General features: G+C 33.4%; 3 protein-coding genes across 8 annotated transcripts; 1 reads left to right on the top strand and 2 right to left on the bottom strand.

The window, feature by feature from the left end:
• Positions 697-6,179, bottom strand: LOC109353174 (nucleolin 1-like). 3 transcript variants are annotated; one of them, XM_019595377.1, is made up of 20 exons: positions 6,071-6,179; positions 5,912-5,963; positions 5,443-5,594; positions 5,211-5,324; positions 4,964-5,080; positions 4,732-4,848; positions 4,540-4,644; positions 4,215-4,313; positions 3,935-4,042; positions 3,796-3,825; positions 3,586-3,678; positions 3,296-3,361; positions 2,980-3,069; positions 2,715-2,806; positions 2,522-2,639; positions 1,868-1,968; positions 1,692-1,782; positions 1,472-1,563; positions 977-1,293; positions 697-846 (listed from the first exon to the last, which is right to left on the bottom strand). In XM_019595377.1, the coding sequence occupies exons 1-20, from the start codon at positions 6,101-6,103 to the stop codon at positions 815-817; spliced, it is 2,019 nt and encodes a 672-aa protein (XP_019450922.1). In that variant the 5' UTR covers positions 6,104-6,179; the 3' UTR covers positions 697-814. The 3 variants fall into 3 exon arrangements, with proteins under 3 accessions (XP_019450922.1, XP_019450923.1, XP_019450924.1); XM_019595378.1 differs by lacking the exon at positions 5,211-5,324; XM_019595379.1 differs by lacking the exons at positions 4,215-4,313; positions 4,540-4,644.
• Positions 8,485-12,732, top strand: LOC109353180 (enoyl-[acyl-carrier-protein] reductase [NADH], chloroplastic-like). 3 transcript variants are annotated; one of them, XM_019595388.1, is made up of 13 exons: positions 8,485-8,568; positions 9,353-9,661; positions 10,108-10,217; positions 10,365-10,420; positions 10,503-10,587; positions 10,726-10,773; positions 10,960-11,034; positions 11,112-11,223; positions 11,311-11,362; positions 11,445-11,496; positions 11,622-11,679; positions 12,184-12,282; positions 12,374-12,732. In XM_019595388.1, the coding sequence occupies exons 2-13, from the start codon at positions 9,388-9,390 to the stop codon at positions 12,526-12,528; spliced, it is 1,176 nt and encodes a 391-aa protein (XP_019450933.1). In that variant the 5' UTR covers positions 8,485-8,568; positions 9,353-9,387; the 3' UTR covers positions 12,529-12,732. The 3 variants fall into 3 exon arrangements, with proteins under 3 accessions (XP_019450933.1, XP_019450934.1, XP_019450932.1); XM_019595389.1 differs by having other exon boundaries at positions 8,544-8,566; positions 9,357-9,661; XM_019595387.1 differs by having other exon boundaries at positions 8,563-8,651.
• LOC109353176 (endoglucanase 5-like) lies at positions 13,071-17,055 on the bottom strand. Of its 2 annotated transcripts, none has more exons than XM_019595380.1 (11): positions 16,825-17,055; positions 16,498-16,710; positions 15,673-15,873; positions 15,445-15,531; positions 15,190-15,354; positions 14,632-14,755; positions 14,337-14,500; positions 13,898-14,231; positions 13,759-13,806; positions 13,581-13,622; positions 13,071-13,491 (listed from the first exon to the last, which is right to left on the bottom strand). In XM_019595380.1, the coding sequence occupies exons 1-11, from the start codon at positions 17,029-17,031 to the stop codon at positions 13,196-13,198; spliced, it is 1,881 nt and encodes a 626-aa protein (XP_019450925.1). In that variant the 5' UTR covers positions 17,032-17,055; the 3' UTR covers positions 13,071-13,195. The 2 variants fall into 2 exon arrangements, with proteins under 2 accessions (XP_019450925.1, XP_019450926.1); XM_019595381.1 differs by having other exon boundaries at positions 13,071-13,485.

Genomic DNA, 17,798 nt, shown 5'->3' with positions numbered 1-17,798 from the left:
CGAACCCACAAAATATTATTCAAAAGTGCACCAGATAAAGTTTTTCCCCATATTGACTTTTTGATATTTTCACAAACTTTAGCAAATCAAATTTACTCATTTTTTAACACATTCTCTAGGCTGAATTTATGGGAGAACCATTAAATAGAAAGTGGAGTTCTTGATTTAGTATGTCTCTTTAACATCTATAGATTGATGATATAAAGATTTATACATAATTGTATATTATCTACCATTTATTTATATTATTTTTCTTAAAGATACAATAACAATTAAAAATGAATGATAGATAATGATATAAAACTCTCATATTATCAGTGCCTATATTTTTCACATTATCTAGTGTGTTGTTGTTATTTTTCTAAGGCACTAATATACTGAATAAACAGCTGTGAATCCAGCAACCGCAGAAGACAAGAATAATCAATTATCCTAAAGTTTGAAGAGAAAACAATGAGGACTCTGCTAAATGGTGTATGAGAAAGTGAGCCACAAGGGCACAAACAGCATCTTTGTACCTGGTGTTGTAAGTATTATGGTAACACATCCTGATAGAGCTTATTCGTCCACTAAAAAGGTAACGAAACAATTTCATAAATTCCAAGAACCCATAGCCATATAAACCAAGTAAATAAGCATCTCTTTGCCTAGCAGACTGCATACATTGTTTGGATAACCACATAACACAAATTGATAGACAATGTCTCAGTCACAAAATTTTCCCAAACATACTACTACCAATTACCAAAACTGGAACAAAAAACAAACTTAAAATTTAGGAAATAATAAATAGAAAACTTCAGACTTCCACGCTCTATTCATCATCAGCGAAGGTAGTCTTCTTCCCTGAAGAAAAACATCGGCATATGAGAATGAGGTTGACGGAACAATTTCAAATTTTAATCACAATTAGTTATTTGTTCTGCAGCAAAATATTAACCAGTTAAACTAGTAAATTATGTTTATCTAGCATTACCTTCCGCAGCAAAGCTTGGTCTACTTGGTCCTCCACGACCACCGCGTCCTCTCCCCCGGCCATCAAAGCCACCACCAAATCGACCACCACCCCCTCTTCCACCACCAAATCGACCACCACTGCCCCTTCCATCAAATCGACCTCCCCTTCCACCAAATCGACCACCACTCCTACCTGCACCTCTCCCACCACCAGAACCTTGATTATCTCTAGGTTTGGCTTCATCCACTGTCAATGTATAACCTCCAAGTTCAGATTCATGGAGTTCCAGAGCTTTGCTCAAGCTATCACCGTCACTGAAGTCCAGGTAAGCAAACCTATAAATTTTAAAAAAGTCAGATTGATAGAATCAATTCAGAAAATATCCCAAGTGAGATTATCGTAACAAGGAAAACCGGTAAATGAAACCAAAAGGAGACTAAAACTTTCAACACCATATTCTATTGTAACAAATAGATAAAATAATGTAATTGAATAAACAGAGAAAAGACTTACCCCTTCACTTCACCAGAATCATAATCTTTAGGCACAGATATCCTTGTAATCTGGCCGCAGGTACCAAAATGCTCTTCCAGGCTAGATTTTACCTGAAAAGATAAAGGTTGTTGACTCTTTGTTTACAACACAAACATTCAACTGAAAACAGAATGGGTTTTGCCCCTTTTATCTCCAAAAAAGAAATAAGTAACTGACAACTAGAAATATGATAAATTACCTCATGTTCTCCAAGGGATCTATCAAAACCCCTAACAAACACTGTCTGAGACTGGGCTCTTCCACCACTTTGTGATGAGTTGTTCCAGTTACTAATGCATTAAAAAACAGAAGAAAAAATAAGTACATGTGACACATAAAAAAATAAAAAAAATAACAATTAAGTAAAGTTATTACCCGCTGTTGGGCCCACTGTTCGGAGTATATGCACCTCTTTCACGAGCTAAATCAAGCCGAACAGGACGATTCAGCAGTTCTTGCTCATGCAACTCGAGGGCCTGTTTTAACAAAAAATAAACAGAATTGAAACTCAAATAAACTTGCCTCAACGTAGCATATCTTTGCACATAACACTAATTGAACAAAGGGTTGAGTTGAACAAAGAAACTTGTATCAATGTTAGCATATCATTGCACATAACAAGGGATTGACAAATAAACTGAACAAAAACTATAGTAATAAAGACATTTAAAATAAATATAATATAATTAATAACAGTACATAGAGAAACAGACAAAAATTAAGCCTACATTACTCAAGAGGAACTAATTCTTATGCTGAAATTGAGAATGGCTTTATGAAACAACCTAAATAAAAAACAGAATAGAAGTTCTGACCAATGACAAGTAAAAACATATATTAGATCAGAAACACAACATAGCCAGCCAATAATAAAGTCATCCAATACATAAGTGCTTGGAATAAGAACTATATAGTTCAATTAACACGAGCTAAAATTTCAATTACATGCAAAATATCATAGTGGCGCTAAATTTCAATAAATTTAGGATGTTCTAAATATATTTGGATGGATTAGGGAAGGAAGCTTACATTTTGGGCTGCCTCAGATGTTGCAAACTCGACATGTCCAAAGCCCTTAAATCTCCCATCATCATCTACGGCGAGACGAACATCAACAACCTCTCCAACATCTTTGAAGAAATTTTCCCTGGATGGCATAAAAAATTATAAGAAAATATACTTTAAAATAGCTGAATAGAGATGCATGAGATATAATACATACACATCAGAACGTTGCACGTTATATGAGAGGTTGGCAATAAATAGTGACTTCGTTCCACCATTATTTGCTTTTGGTGTAGTCGGGGTTTTAGGCTACAAGGGTTGAAACATTAAAATTATGTCACCAAATTTGGACATGAACAATGAAAAAGGAAACATGAAAGGATCAGTCAAATACAGCTTAACCTGTTTCAGAACAATGAATTATATTACTCCAGAAAAACACATTCCAAGCAGCCACGAATTAATACAAACTAAATGCTTACGCTTTTCTGGGGAGTTTTAGAGGGTTCCTTCTCATTTTCTTCCTCCGAGTCCTCTGAACTATCAGAGCTTTCCTTGGAGTCTTTCACAGGCTGCAGTGATAAGTAAGGTGTGAACCTACCATACTACAACTAAAAAATGAATTGTAAAGAATCCAAGATGTTCAGGTTTTTAAAAATTGCATTCCAGTGCCTTCAGACTGATGGTCATCAAAACTACTACCAGAAGAAGTATTGATACTTTTAAAATTAGATTTCAAGAGGTATTTGGCCACAAAATAAAATGATCAAGGTTAAATACAAGAACAAAAGCCAATACCTTTTTCTTTTGAGGCTCATCATCACTTTCATCAGAGCTATCATCCTCATCAACATCCATCTCATCCTGTTATTAAAAGAAAATACTCTTTGTCCATCATCAACATCTCAACACATAATAAAATGACTAATACTTAAGTACACCAATTTTCCCTTTTCAATACAGGGGTAAACTCAACATCACTGCCTACCAATGTAGGATACTATATAAACCTTAATATCAGCTTTAAGACTGCATTGCAACAATCGGGGAAAAGATAACCCAACAAATTTATAGATGATATAAACTACCTCATCATCTGATGAGCTATCACTAGACACTTTTTTCGCTGCCTTCACAACAGGTGCTGGTTTCTTGTTACCATTAGAAGCTTTAGCATTTTTCTGCACCAATATTATGAATCCAAATTGAGATCAATGATAAATTAATAAAGTAGAGCTTTATACAAAGACAGTATACATGAGATACAACAATAATCCAACAAGATCCGACAAACACACCTTACTCTCAGCATCACTATCCGAGGAATCCTGTAGACGCTCAGGTTGATAACAATCAATTTCAGTAAGAAATGACCAATACATAATAAAAAAGTAAAGTTATAAAATGGAGGGATATGTGAAAAAATAACTAACTAACCTCTTCTTCATCTGAATCACTCTCATCGGAACTACTTTTTGACTTCTTTGCAGCCTGCTTAGAAACAGGCACAGCCTTGGCTTTGGAAACAGTCTTCGCAGCATTTTCCTATACCAACAACAGAAGTCAACTTTGTGATAAGGCTTTCTATGTAAATTTCAAAAGATGTTAAGGATTAAAAATCCTAGTGACTGCTATAAATGTATAGTAACCCATCTCATAAAGTTAACTAGAATAATGAACTTGATTTTAAAGAACAATTCTAAGCAATAACATTTACATCGTCCTCATCAGAGCTGCTATCATCTGAATCTGAGGTGTCAACTTTCTTCTTCGGAACAGAAGCCTTGGACACAGCAGTTACAGTAGGCTTTGTATCCTACATATATATATAGATATATGATAAGAACATATTGAAAAATATACATAAAAAACAACAACAAAATTATAGTTTGGACCTTTACAGCCAATAACACAAAACGTGCGAAATCTTCATTAGAGCTTTCAATTGATTTATCAAGAAAGTATACAGTGACATGACTTTACAGGGCAAATTAAAAAATGATCAGACTGTATAAATGAAAGGAAACAAAAAAGGGACTTACATCATCCTCATCTGAACTACTTTCAGAAGTTGAGTCTGCCTCAACCTTCTTAGCAGGCACATTCTTACCAGAAGCAGCAGGCAATTTCTTGGCAGATTTAGTTGCCTGAGTTTACAAAAAACAAATCCTTCATTATTATCACATATTTAAATGAATCAACTGTTAAACAAAAATTGATGGTTCATAATGTACATCGTCCTCGTCAGAACTGTCATCAGAATCGGAGTCAGTGCTTTCACTTTGTTGCACAGTCTTCTTTGTGGGAGCAGACCCATTCTTAGCAGCAGCAGCCACCTTGGACTTTGGAGTCTATAAAAGAATAAAAATCACATGGTACTCCAGCCAACAATAAGGCATGCACAAATATATAGGAACTGTTCTTTAGTATTTACATCCTTTGTATAAAAAAATGTGTTTCACTCACTTCATCCTCGTCAGAGTCATCATCTGATGATTCATCCGATGAGCTGGAACTTGGAGCTGGCTTGCCTTTCTTTGCAAGGGTACCAGTTTTAGCTGGTTGAGTTTTTGCTGCAGGTTTCTGGGCCAACAAAATTAGAGTTGTGAACAAAGGCAGTAAGTATAGCAAAACAAAAACATGTTGATTACAATGTCATAAATATTAAGGTTTTAACATGGAATGAACTTATCATAGCTATATCTAATAATACCTCATCTTCAGATTCTGAAGAAGAATCATCAGAACTACTTTCCTTCTTCTGCACCTTAGGTTTCTCAGCAGCAGGTTGCTTTTTTGAAGGAGCAACAAGCTTTGCAGCAGGTTTCTGAACATAAAAAAGGAGTAATATGTAGTAAACAATGATAACAAAAAATATAATTTCAGTAACAGAAATTTCAACCCTTTATTATGGCTATTAAACTCGAATTTATCATGACCAATACCTCATCTTCAGAATCTGATGAAGAATCATCAGAACTGCTTTCCTTCTTAATTTTTTGCAATTTCGTTTCCTTCTTTTGCTTCTGTGTAACCTCCTCTATCTTCTGCTTCTTTGCACTCACCTTTTCAATTTCATCTTCAGGCTGCCTCTTACCTACACCAATATCAAATCAACAAAAATAAATTAGTAAAAAAATAATTTAGAAAATCGTGTTCTATGTACAACTCTACAATCACATAAATCATATAGACCAGTCTAAAATTAAATTTTTAGATATAAAACAAGCCTATATATTAGTGTATGGGAATCATTTTTACTTCATATAATATATAAAACAAAAACTAAATCGTAATTTCATAATAAAAAAGGTACAACAAAGATTACATACAAAAAAATTATAAATATAAATTAAGAAGAAGAAAACATAGAAATATAACGGCGAAGGTGGAAAGTTGAATGAATCTTGGTACCCTTTTTGGCAGACTTGGAAGGTGGAAGTACTGCAGCTGGAGCAGCATCAACCTAAAAGACAATGTAAAGAAAAAGAGGGAAAATGAGAAGTGAAAAACAGAACGAAAAAGAATGAAATGAGAAAAGATCGTAAGAATTAAGAGAAGGAGAAAACATACTTTGGTAGCAGATTTCTTAGTAGACTTTCCCATCGTAACAATTAAGAGAACGAGAAAGAGAAAATAATTATCAACCTAAAACCCTAGCTGCTGCTGCTGCTGCGGTTGAGAAATGATAAATAGGGTTTTGGGAATCGAAGAAGTGATTTTATAATAGACTATTTATCAATTAGGGGTTAGGGTTTTGGTCTTATTATTACTACTACGCTCAGATATTTTATTGTCTCCACACCATCTTATTAGATATTTTCTTGTGTCAAGAGAAATATATATATATTCATTTACACTTTCAAATATTATACATTCTCATTACATTATATTAGTGTGGCGATAGCCACACCTGTCTATCAACCTATGTTTTTACTTTTTGATATTAAATATTTGAGTTTTATATATTTTATTTTGATGAATTATAATATTTTTTATTCAATTTAATTTATATTATAATTTTTATTTAGTGCACTTTATATTGTGTTTCTTTATCTTTATTTTAATTGTTAAATTAAGATGAGGGGTGATTAATATGTTGGTGATATTTATATATGATAATATTTTTTTATATAAATTAAAAATAATTAAATGTATAATAGGAAAGAGAAAATTATATCATCGTGATAATTATTCTAGAAGAATATAAAAAACTATGGTTTTTGTCGTGAGAATAAAAATAAGTAAATGGCAAAATAGGAAAATACAAGTTACACCATCATGAGGGGTGGTTATTTTGTATTTCTATTTATTAAGTAGTATAGATATCATTTATATTTAATCACTCTCCAAAAAAATGTTTTATAATGTATTAATTATATATAAATTTTTATAATAATTGTACATGAGTATTACATTTCTTTAAAAATATGGTATACTAATTTAAATTTTAGTAATTAAATTTATATTTCACTAATTAAATTTAAATGTTAACGATCATACTAACTAAACGATGACACCTTAAAAAATTATTCACATAAATTCAAACTCTTACATCCAAAAATAAGATATTAAAATAAATATGTATAGATTAAAAAGTAAAATCATGAGGCACACGAGGGAGGACAAAAAAATAATGTTTTTAATATATAAATGATGAATCACATTTGGAAAGTGTAATGCATGTATATATACGGTGGTGGATTTAAGATACAGGCATAAAGTATGCAATATATATTAAAAATTAAAATAATGAGTATTATAATATATAAAAAAGATAAAAATATTAATCTAAAAAATACAAAATTTTAGTCTACTTTATGTCTATACTTTATGGTTAGGTGACATAAATATTGGTTAGGTGATTTTTTTAACATGACGCTAAACCCAAAACTAACTCCACCATAAATGTCAATTGCTTCAGCCTCTGAACCTGAACCTGATTTTTCTTATTATTATGGATATGTAATTTGACATATAAAATTATATATCTACATATGTTGTTAATAGTGTATTTATGATGTAAAAATTAGAGAATCATTGATACCTTTAACTAAAGAGATTCACTATTTTGTATATAATTGAATAAAAACGCATACAAACATGGTGAGAGATTATGTGATGGGGCGAGTTCAATCATGTTTGTCCCTACTCGATGATAAATATTGAGCCCAATTTTTAAATCTAAATCTGATCCTATACGTGATGAAACCCAACTAAATTTAGGTTCGCTGAAGAATTTTCATAATTAAGTGAGTCAATATGGTCAGGTCCTGCTCACTTTAAGTATACACATACTGGAAAATATAAAGTTAGACACGAATGTATGAAGAAGAGACTTAGAGTAGCTCTAATTGTAAAAAATATATGTACAATCATGTTTTAGATGGTTTTGACTTGTATAGTAGAGATTGGTAGAAGTTTAATAAGGAAAATCGATCAAATGTAGTTTAGTATAATTCACAGGGATGAGATAAATTAAGGAAAAAATCACGAGTGAAAAAAAACTTATAAATTAGTGTTTGGTGGACATGATTTATGCAAAAAGTTCATGACATTATTTTTGATCCATATAACCATCTCATTTAAGGAGAAAAAAAACTTGAAAATTCATGCAAAATTATGATGTCTTACAATGTATGGCATTGACTTGATAGATTAAGAAAATATTATTTTTTCTTGCACATTGAAATAAAAAAAAAAGTTTATTATGTATCAATACATAAAAACAAATGAACAATATATGAATACATAATATAGGTTAGAATTCAGGATGATTAAAATATCAAAAATTCAATTTCCGAAAACATTTATTAAAAGTAATAATTATGAACCTATAGTGGATAAGTATCCAAAAATTGTACTTAAACCCGATCCAACCGACCCAAATTTACATAGTCACGTGGCGGTGTCACGTGTGAATGAAGCTGTTTAAACCTGCATTTCGATACTCCCAAAGTTTCGTGTAGCGGCTACTTCAAACATAGAACCAAACATCATCGTTACCATCGACCTATCAACATAATCAAACCCACTTTTGTTCTCTATAACTCTCTCTTTTCCTCCGAGGTAAAACCCATCTCACACAACCTCATTGCATTACTCTAATCACTTTCATTTTCTCATTTTTCTCTGCTTTTACTTCCCTTCAGGTTACACCTACCTTCTTTTTCACCCCTTCATGTCCTTTTGTTCTTTACCCACTACATTTTTCTGTCAATGTGTTTCTGGGGTTTCGTTACAATTGAAGATTTAACCATTTTGCATAAAAAATATGTTCTTTTTATATATGATCTGCATCGTAGTACCTAAAGTTTTATTCTTTTTAACGATTCTAAGTGCAATCTGCTTCATTCTATACTCAACAAAGCTTTACATGTGTAATGTTTTACCTACCCATGTGGTGAAAAATGGGGATGTAGAAATGATTTGTCTATTACTTGGTGCTAGTTTACTTATTTTTTGCATTAAAATATCAGTAACAATTTTTAGCTGGGATCTGTAGAATTCAGAGAAGTAACTATAGACTACTGAATCAGTTGTTTTTTTTTTTACATTTATTATTCATGTCTTCCAATATTTGAGATAAACTTAACAATCTAATCAATAAATTTATACTCCTTTATGCATTAATTTTACTCCTAACTGATTGGTGAATTTTTTTATCTTTACAATGAGCTTAATAACCATCTAAACATCCTTAATTGTTGAGCACTTTCTTCAAGCTATTGGTAACTGGAATTTCTTGCTGCTCTTTCGCTAGTTCACGTTAAAGTATTATATCTAAAAAAGAGAAATCAATGATGTATTTTCTAGTGTTTTTTAAGATATTGATGTTAGTTTCTGTATGCAATGTCAGGGTGTCTTCTGCCACAGGACGATCATCACAAATGGCTACAACATTTTCTGGCTTGCAGTTTGCGTTGTCAAGACCATGCATTCCTTCAACACAAAGGTTTGCAGATGCTGGAACCATGGTTCTTGGTGGCAAGTCCAAGGTGGGAGCATGGAATAATCTGACTAGTGTGAGTCATGTTGCATCAGTGCAACCTCTCCACCAGAGCTTTACATCATCCTCCATAAAATCTGTTAAGATTGTTACAAAAGCAATGTCTGAGTCTAGTGCAGATGCTCCAGTCTCAGGATTGCCAATTAATTTGAAAGGTTGTAGTTCGTGTTCTCTGAAGCTCCCCGTGAATGTTTTTTTATTTACATAAACTTATGTCTTAATGATATCTACCTACTGTTTTGGAGAAGTTTTATATTCTAACATCTTAACCTTCTTACCCTTTTGAGTTAAGAACTTCAAAGTATTCTGTGGCGATAACTTTATGCAACCCAGAATGAAACTTATTTGATTTATTTGACTGTAGAAACTATTGAAGTTCTCCGTTGCAAATGAGGCCCTTGTATTAGTATATATATAGTACTACAATATTATGAATAACAAGCTAATGTCTAGATTCATATCTTTTTGTTTATTAATTCTGCTAAACTAAGTGAGTTCTCTCATATTGGCTGTCAAAATTTTGTTGGCCATCTTGTCATAGATATCATTGTCATGAGTTATGAAACAAGTAGTGCTGTACTAAAAATATTGTTTTATGTAGGTAAAAGGGCTTTTATTGCTGGTGTGGCTGATGACCATGGATATGGATGGGCAATTGCAAAATCTCTTGCCGCTGCAGGTGCTGAAATCCTTGTTGGCACATGGGTACCTGTAAGTTATTTATTTATCTTGGAAAAAAAATGTACATGTCAGTCAATATACGAAATCATTGGGTTCTATCTGCAGACTTTTTGATCCTCCCTGTGTTTCCGGTCCTTTTGTAGTGATACATCTTCTATTTCTGAACCTTTTCTGTAGGCTCTCAATATTTTTGAGTCCAGCTTACGACGTGGAAAATTTGATGAATCACGCGTGTAAGATGTTAAATACTGCTGTCTGCTATTGATTTCCCCCCTTACATGTGATAGCTTGCTAATAACAAACTCCGTTTTCCAGATTACCAGATGGTTCATTGATGGAGATTACAAAAGTTTATCCCTTGGATGCAGTTTTTGATAATCCTGAGGATGTACCAGAAGATGTAAACTCCCTAGTCTCTATGCATAGTTTTTTATTTATAAAAAATAAAAACAATAACAAAGATGCAAAGTACATGCATGTCATCAGTCAAATTGTCATACTCATTCCCCTTTTCCTCTCTCTTTATAATTGTATACAGATTAAAACAAACAAGCGCTATGCCGGATCTGCTAAATGGACAGTTCAGGTATTTATAATAATTTATGCTAGTTATACAGTCTTGAATAAGATTGATTATTCATTACGTATTAGTGCATGCTCTTTCTGGGTGTTGAAGAACCTATGCTCTCTAATGGAGTAATACACCTAGTAGTTTTACTTTGTGAACACTACTAGCCTTGTTATATCTTGCAATCTCTGTTTTGATTTTCAGGAAGTTGCTGAATCTGTTAAGGAAGACTTTGGTAGCATTGACATCCTTGTGCACTCGCTTGCAAATGGACCAGAGGTAAATACAGTAATAAACATTGATATTTCTTTATGCCCTGGTCTCTGGCTTTAATATGCATTTTAAGTCCATTATAGGTCACCAAACCATTGTTGGAGACATCTCGAAAGGGATATCTTGCTGCAATATCTGCATCCAGTTACTCTTATGTTTCCTTATTGAAGCATTTTCTTCCAATCTTGAACCCAGGTAAGTATCTTATATAACAGGAGTTCCATTAAATTGCTTCTTACTATGGTTTTGCCATTTCATCTTACTTTTCTGATCTGTTTGTAGGTGGAGCTTCAATCTCTCTCACATACATTGCTTCAGAGAGGATCATTCCGGGGTATGTTAGACATGCCTTAAAGAGTCCTTATAATTCTAAGGTTCATAAATTTAGACTGAAATATTTGTGAAATGATAAATAGGTATGGTGGTGGTATGAGTTCTGCAAAGGCTGCACTGGAGAGTGACACACGAGTAAGCTTTGAACTTTTTTCCTAACTCACTATCACACAGAGTGACTTTGATATGTTTTGTTCAGTTGTCAGTTCTGTCCTTGCCATTAGATGCTTGAAACTACGTTTCATATTTTTCCTTTTCAGGTGCTTGCTTTTGAAGCGGGTAGAAAGCGCAAAGTTAGAGTCAATACTATATCTGCCGGTATTGACGGCTTCTCTATTTATCTAAATTAGTTAGTTATTTGCAAGATCTACTGTTGTTTGTTTAAAATGCCCTTATTTGCTTTAATTTCGTAACATACAATATGGCATTTTGCATAAATGAACATAGCCTGGACAGTTTGATCTTTTATCCCATGGATGTGCATGATTCTGTCTAATGCGATAAATATCTTATGTGTGATAAGCAAATGCCAGGCCTTTTTATTTCAACTGTATCCTTGATTGTCCCCCCTTACGAAAGTGATATCCAATGTTTCAATCTGGTCTGTTCTTTTATATCAGCACCATGTAATTAACATGAACCCAGTCCATCCTATAGGTCAATGTAGTATCTGTTAATGGTTCCTTTTATATTATATGTGTTCATGTTTACTATTGCAAAGTTGTCTCTGTCGAAGTTTAATTCCTGTAAGGTTGGTTATTTGCATGTTAGTGAGTTTAGTTATTCTCATGAACATGTTGATTCAACATCTTTTGTCTATAGGTCCACTGAGAAGTCGTGCTGCAAAAGCAATTGGATTCATTGATATGATGATTGATTATTCAACAGTCAATGCACCTCTAGAGAAAGAACTATCAGCAGGTAATGTACCCATTTATGAAGCTGCAATGTACAATTTCCACTATCTATCTGTGCTTACTTGCAAAACTGAGCTTTGAATTTCATACAACAGACGAGGTTGGCAATGCAGCTGCATTCTTAGCATCACCCTTGGCGTCTGCTATCACCGGTACTGTTCTATATGTTGACAATGGTCTAAATGCTATGGGAGTTGCAGTTGACAGTCCAATATTTAAAGAGCTTGACATCCCCAAGGAACAACATTAATTGCAGACAACTAGGCCTCAACCTTTGAGTATTTGCATTTGTTTTTCATTTTTTGTAGGCTATTTTCTCCTCACAACTTTAAACATTTCTATTTGTAATAATGTGCTCCATAGTTCAGCTAATATGATTGTGAATGTAAGAATGTTTCTTTGATCTAAGCTCCACAGTGTGGCCTTAACTTTTTAGTATCTGCTTTGCATTTCATTTTTGTAGGCTATTTACCCATAAAAAACTTAAACCATTTCCATCTGTAATAATGTGCTCTGAAGCTCATCTCATTATATGGTTTATGAGCACTCACACTTTTACTTCAAGTTAGATATTATCTATCTTTATATAAACTTAGTGCACATCATTAAAATACACTGCGGAACATGGAAATATTCTTGTGTACCAAGGTCACAATAAATAACTAGGGGACATGAACACAATAGGATTTGACATTTATATTTTGATATTTATATTGTTGGGAAATAAGCTTGATGTGATATTACAATTATAACTCATGTGAGTATAGTAAAGTATGGATACACAAGTTGATATCACAAAATTGCAATCCTTTAGGAAAGTTTAACTGTCCAAATGTATCTATATGAAACAAAAAAAGGCTTCTTGAAGACTCTTAGAATATAAAATGTACTTTTTTTCCACAATTCTACCAAAATGATTAGTGGAAACTTTGAATGGATATTTTTGCTTGGTCTCCTCCTTGAACATAAACAAACATATACTCTGAGCCAGGATTCAAGACTTTGAGCCATTGGGGTAGCTCATAGGTGTTCTTCTCTTTTGTTGGAGAGAGACCCCATAGTGAACCTGACAGATTCTCAATCACCAATTGAAGATCTGAGATTGGCTTCAATGAAGTGTTCTTGATTATCACCCTGTGGCGGTAATAAGTTGCATCTCCAACACTCCATGAACTAGTAATTGAGTGAAGAAACTCAACTGGTACACTTGCAACTGAGCCATACCATTCTTTACTCAGTCAGTGTTTGAATGAAAAAATAACTTAAACTGAAAACAATGAAACCAACAAGGGTATATCTCACCTTCTGATGTTTTAGGTACCTGTGTTTTCCATGTTCCTGTACCTGTCAAGCCAATAAATATTTTCCATGTATTAGTAGAGCAAAGGCTATATGAGCAGAAACTTTCAAAATTTTAAAGAAAGTTCAGAACCTTCCTTCAATTTTGTCCTAGTTTATCTATTTTGACTACATTACTCACTTGGTGCTTTCTGCTGGGGCACTGGTACTTCATTTTGGTGGTAGGAACCTGTGACAAATAAGAGATAAGTGACCGAGGCTTCATAGAGGAAGAGGTAGAGAATAGAGCAGATAAGTGCAAAATGCAGATCATGGCTCACCTATATTACCATATAAACTCTGCAGTTTGGCAAAGATGCCTACAAGAGGAGCATTGCCTGCAAGTGTAGGTTCAGTTTGTTCGTAGTTGGATCTCTCATCGGAGAAGGCGTCATTCCCATCTGGACCCCCCACAAGGCCGCCATAGATAACATTAGGATTTGCCTCAGCATTGTTATACCATGCATCAAATCCTTGGCTGCAGCCAACCTCAGATTGAAGAGAAAATATTGAAGCAATGGAAGCTCCTCTGTGGTGAACATGAACAGGATAATTTTGTCCATATCCAACCAAGTAGCTAATATACTTTGGGTTTTTACCAAGGATATAGTCAACCTGTGTCAACCAAATTTCACAGTTTTAGTTTTACTAAGTGCCATAATAGACTAGTAAACATGATCAGACAGGGAAATGATAGAACCGAACTGAATAGATGTATACCTGTGACTTTGAAAAACTAATGAGTTCCGGAGGCTGAATTTGTCCCTCTGGACAGTTGAGTTGGGTTTTTGCAGCTGATAGATAATTAGAGTAAACAACTAAAAGAAATGCAGCAGAAGAAACATACTGCAGGTTGTTCCAGTCGTGCACATATAGTAAGCCACCTAAATAAGCAGTGAAGAGCAGAAATTAGATAAAACTATTATACTTTTGCCTGAAAGATTCTTTAAGGTGCAGTCCATATGAAAAGGAGTAGAATTGATTGCCAAATTGATGTTCTACATCAGCCACTAACCTGGAGTTTTCTGGACATTGTAACCATCATTCTTCTGCAAGCAAGCACATGCAAAATAATCTGCCTTGGCCTGGTATTGCTTAAGTGTTGAGGCATAAGAACCAGCCTTTCCTTCTAGTAGTATCTGCAAATTAGATTTGACCATTTATTGCATGTTTCTTTGAACCAAAACTGGTGATGCATAGTATAGTATAAGCCTAAAATTGCAATGTATAAATTGACTCAGTTACACACAAATTGTCCTGCAGAATGTCCTTCTGAACTATAACTATAATTGCACATTGCCAATAATACAAATATTTGTAACACCATTAACAAATCATATATTATCATGTCATTTAAAGTATTTGACTCTTGTAATAATTACTTCAAAATACACAAATATAATATGTGATTGGTCTATGGTGTAAGGAATTTACATTAACAATGTATCAAAACTAAACTCTTACCTTCAAGTGTAACTGTTATCAATGTCAGAAGACAACAGTAAATCCTAACATATAATGAATTTTAATTAAGTGGCTAGCAAATAGTGAAAATAAATTTCATGGTGATTACTTTTGACAGAAGGATCTGCAAACCAGCATATTTGTTGTCCCAATTGAACTCTTTGACTGCCCAACCAGTTCCACCCATATAGACAGCATTGTCAACTACATACTTTAGGTAGTACTCATCACTACTTGCTTCATACAACCAAGCAGCAGCCCATAACAATTCATCCTTCACAGCAGCACAAGTTCATTCAGATTGCATCAAAAGATACAAAATAGGAGCAATTAGATAAAGAATAGATAATCAATGTTCACTCACGGAGTAGCCGGAAGAAGGGTAGAATTGCTGAGCACTATATATGGAGTTATCGTATAGACCTCTGAACCTATCTGCAAATGTGAAGAGCTGCAACAGATAGAATAGTATCAATAACAACTCATTTGAGTGTAAACATAGGAGATGTTTTCTGTATTATACAGTTAATGAACGTCAAGAATGAGAATTGTATATCGGCATGCATTACTTTCGAGTGCTATATGTGAGTACCTGCTTTGCATGAACTAGTAAAAGAGCAGAGTAAGAAGAGTTGTAGGGGCTGAAAGCAATGGAAGCTGCAGCCAATGCAGCTGCAGTTTCACCAGCAAGATCTGAACCAGGGTGCGCTTCATCAATTCTGTACGCAGTTCTTGAAGTCGTCATGTCTTCAGCGCGTTCCCAGCAGTAGTGATCAGAAGCCCCATCACCCACCTAAAATTTCTCACATCCAAGCAAAATCTTACTATGATATAATAATGCACAACATTCAACTGCTGCAATAAGAGTAACTACAGGCTACAACCAAGGTTATTTTTTTGGACAGATTCAGTAAAAAATTGTTACTAAGTTTAAATGGTTACTTTTTTGTTTGAAGAATGCTAATACTACTTGGATTGAATTAAAATTTACACTATTGCATTGCCACATCATTAACAATCTTTGAATTAAAGCCAATACTTTGGAAAAGCCACTAATAAACTCCAATTCTCCATCAAATAAATGATTTAATTTGTTCATCAAACTCCTCATACAAAAGTAATTTGTTAAAGCAAATGATATAGTAGATTAGAAACAGAGTAACAATGAAAATTTTAACTTTGAACTAAAAACAAAAGAACATTGGTGATCAAACAATAGAAGTTATTGAAGAACAAAACTACCACATTTTATACATTTAACACAGGTTGAATTGTTTAGAACACGTGTTTATTAATTGTTAGCTAATTAGTTAGTTAAATTTGTTATCTATTCATGTACTATAAATAAGACTTCTCATGCCTTGATTAATAAATGAGAAATGATCATAATATTCATTTTACGCTTTCGTCTTTTTACCTGACCATAAAGAACATTAGGCTGAGGATGTGCTTTGATGAGGTAATCAGTTCCCCATTTAATAGCCCATAATGTGTTTTCCAATTGGTTTATGTCACTGATTTCTTTCCTGAATTCAATTGCTCCCCATGCAAGCATTGTGACACTATATGCCATTGGAAGCCCAAACTTGACATGATCTCCTGCATCATAATACCCACCCACCAAATCTACCTGATCACATTACAACACCATAAACATTAACACACAAAACACTTACACTAACTTTAGTTGTCTCATAATGTGTCACGGTTATATATATTATGGTATTTTGACATTAGAACTCACTCCTTGTTGAAATCCATCATTGAGACCAGAATCACCACGCCATTTAACACGCTGCTGCTGCAATGGTAATTTACCTGACCTTTGTGCTTCAAAGAACAATAAACTTTTGTCAAGGGCATCACCATAGTTGAAGCTTAAGGGTACACTTGCACCTAGGTGCACTAATGCTATGAGAAGCATGCACAAAGGTATGTTAACATTCTTCATGATATGGTTAATGGTTAATGGTTAATGCATGTGTTACAGTAACAAGTATTTATATAGAAAGAAGTAGTAGCCATCACGTTGAGCTTAACAAAGGAGACATTGAATTAGCGAGTGGTTATCACGTTTTAACGTGCACAGGTGTAAACTATATATATACTATAAAACTTAAGGGGAGATGATATATCAACTACATTAATGTCCAATAGAGAATTAAATGTGATATGGGTAGTGTGTAAGTATGAATGATGATTGTATTCATTTTGTATAAAAATGAAGGATGAATGAAATAATTACAATTTAAAAATTATTAGATTGTCCAATTTTTCTCATAAGAATATTCACATGGTTTAATGTATTTAGAAAATAAAATAATTTCATTTATTATTGAATCAAATTTAAAGTTTTTAACCAATATGCATTGGTTGGTCTAGTAAGTAAGAACATATTATATTATTATAAAGACTAAAATATTAAGAGTTTAATTCTTGATAATAACATTTGTTTCAAGAAATAATAATAACGGTAACATCCTAAGTCTTGACATGCAATCTATTATGCCTATGAATTCACTAAGTGGTAGTGACTCAATAAAATCAATGAATATAAGTCTAGAAGTCATTGATGTCATGGTTTCAAGTCATGAAAAGCTTATCTTAAAAGAATAAAATATTAGAAGAGTATTTAAATTAATAGATGAGACTCTCAGTAAATTCATATGCTTAATGGATCTCATCGTTAAAGCTAAAGTGTTAGGATAACTATACACC

This window comes from Lupinus angustifolius, chromosome LG07 (assembly GCF_001865875.1).
Source record: "Lupinus angustifolius cultivar Tanjil chromosome LG07, LupAngTanjil_v1.0, whole genome shotgun sequence".
Taxonomy (NCBI): Eukaryota; Viridiplantae; Streptophyta; class Magnoliopsida; order Fabales; family Fabaceae; genus Lupinus; species Lupinus angustifolius.
The sequence above is the reverse complement of the archived record's forward strand: the minus strand, read 5'-3'. Positions and strand labels throughout refer to the sequence as shown.

What these genes read in the sequence shown, in the direction of transcription:
- LOC109353180 (XM_019595388.1), top strand. Translation starts at nt 9,388, where the DNA reads ATGGCTACAACATTTTCTGGCTTGCAGTTTGCGTTGTCAAGACCATGC. An exon ending in ATTGCCAATTAATTTGAAAG is followed by an intron (nt 9,662 to 10,107) that starts GTTGTAGTTCGT and finishes TGTTTTATGTAG; the next exon opens with GTAAAAGGGCTTTTATTGCT. An exon ending in CACTGGAGAGTGACACACGA is followed by an intron (nt 11,497 to 11,621) that starts GTAAGCTTTGAA and finishes TTTCCTTTTCAG; the next exon opens with GTGCTTGCTTTTGAAGCGGG.
- LOC109353174 (XM_019595377.1), bottom strand. Translation starts at nt 6,103, where the DNA reads ATGGGAAAGTCTACTAAGAAATCTGCTACCAAA. An exon ending in TTCCAAGTCTGCCAAAAAGG is followed by an intron (nt 5,595 to 5,911) that starts GTACCAAGATTC and finishes ATATTGGTGTAG; the next exon opens with GTAAGAGGCAGCCTGAAGAT. An exon ending in AACGTGCAACGTTCTGATGT is followed by an intron (nt 2,640 to 2,714) that starts GTATGTATTATA and finishes TATGCCATCCAG; the next exon opens with GGAAAATTTCTTCAAAGATG.
- LOC109353176 (XM_019595380.1), bottom strand. Translation starts at nt 17,031, where the DNA reads ATGAAGAATGTTAACATACCTTTGTGCATGCTTCTCATAGCATTAGTG. An exon ending in ATGATGGATTTCAACAAGGA is followed by an intron (nt 16,711 to 16,824) that starts GTGAGTTCTAAT and finishes TAATGTGATCAG; the next exon opens with GTAGATTTGGTGGGTGGGTA. An exon ending in GGTACCTAAAACATCAGAAG is followed by an intron (nt 13,492 to 13,580) that starts GTGAGATATACC and finishes GGTATGGCTCAG; the next exon opens with TTGCAAGTGTACCAGTTGAG.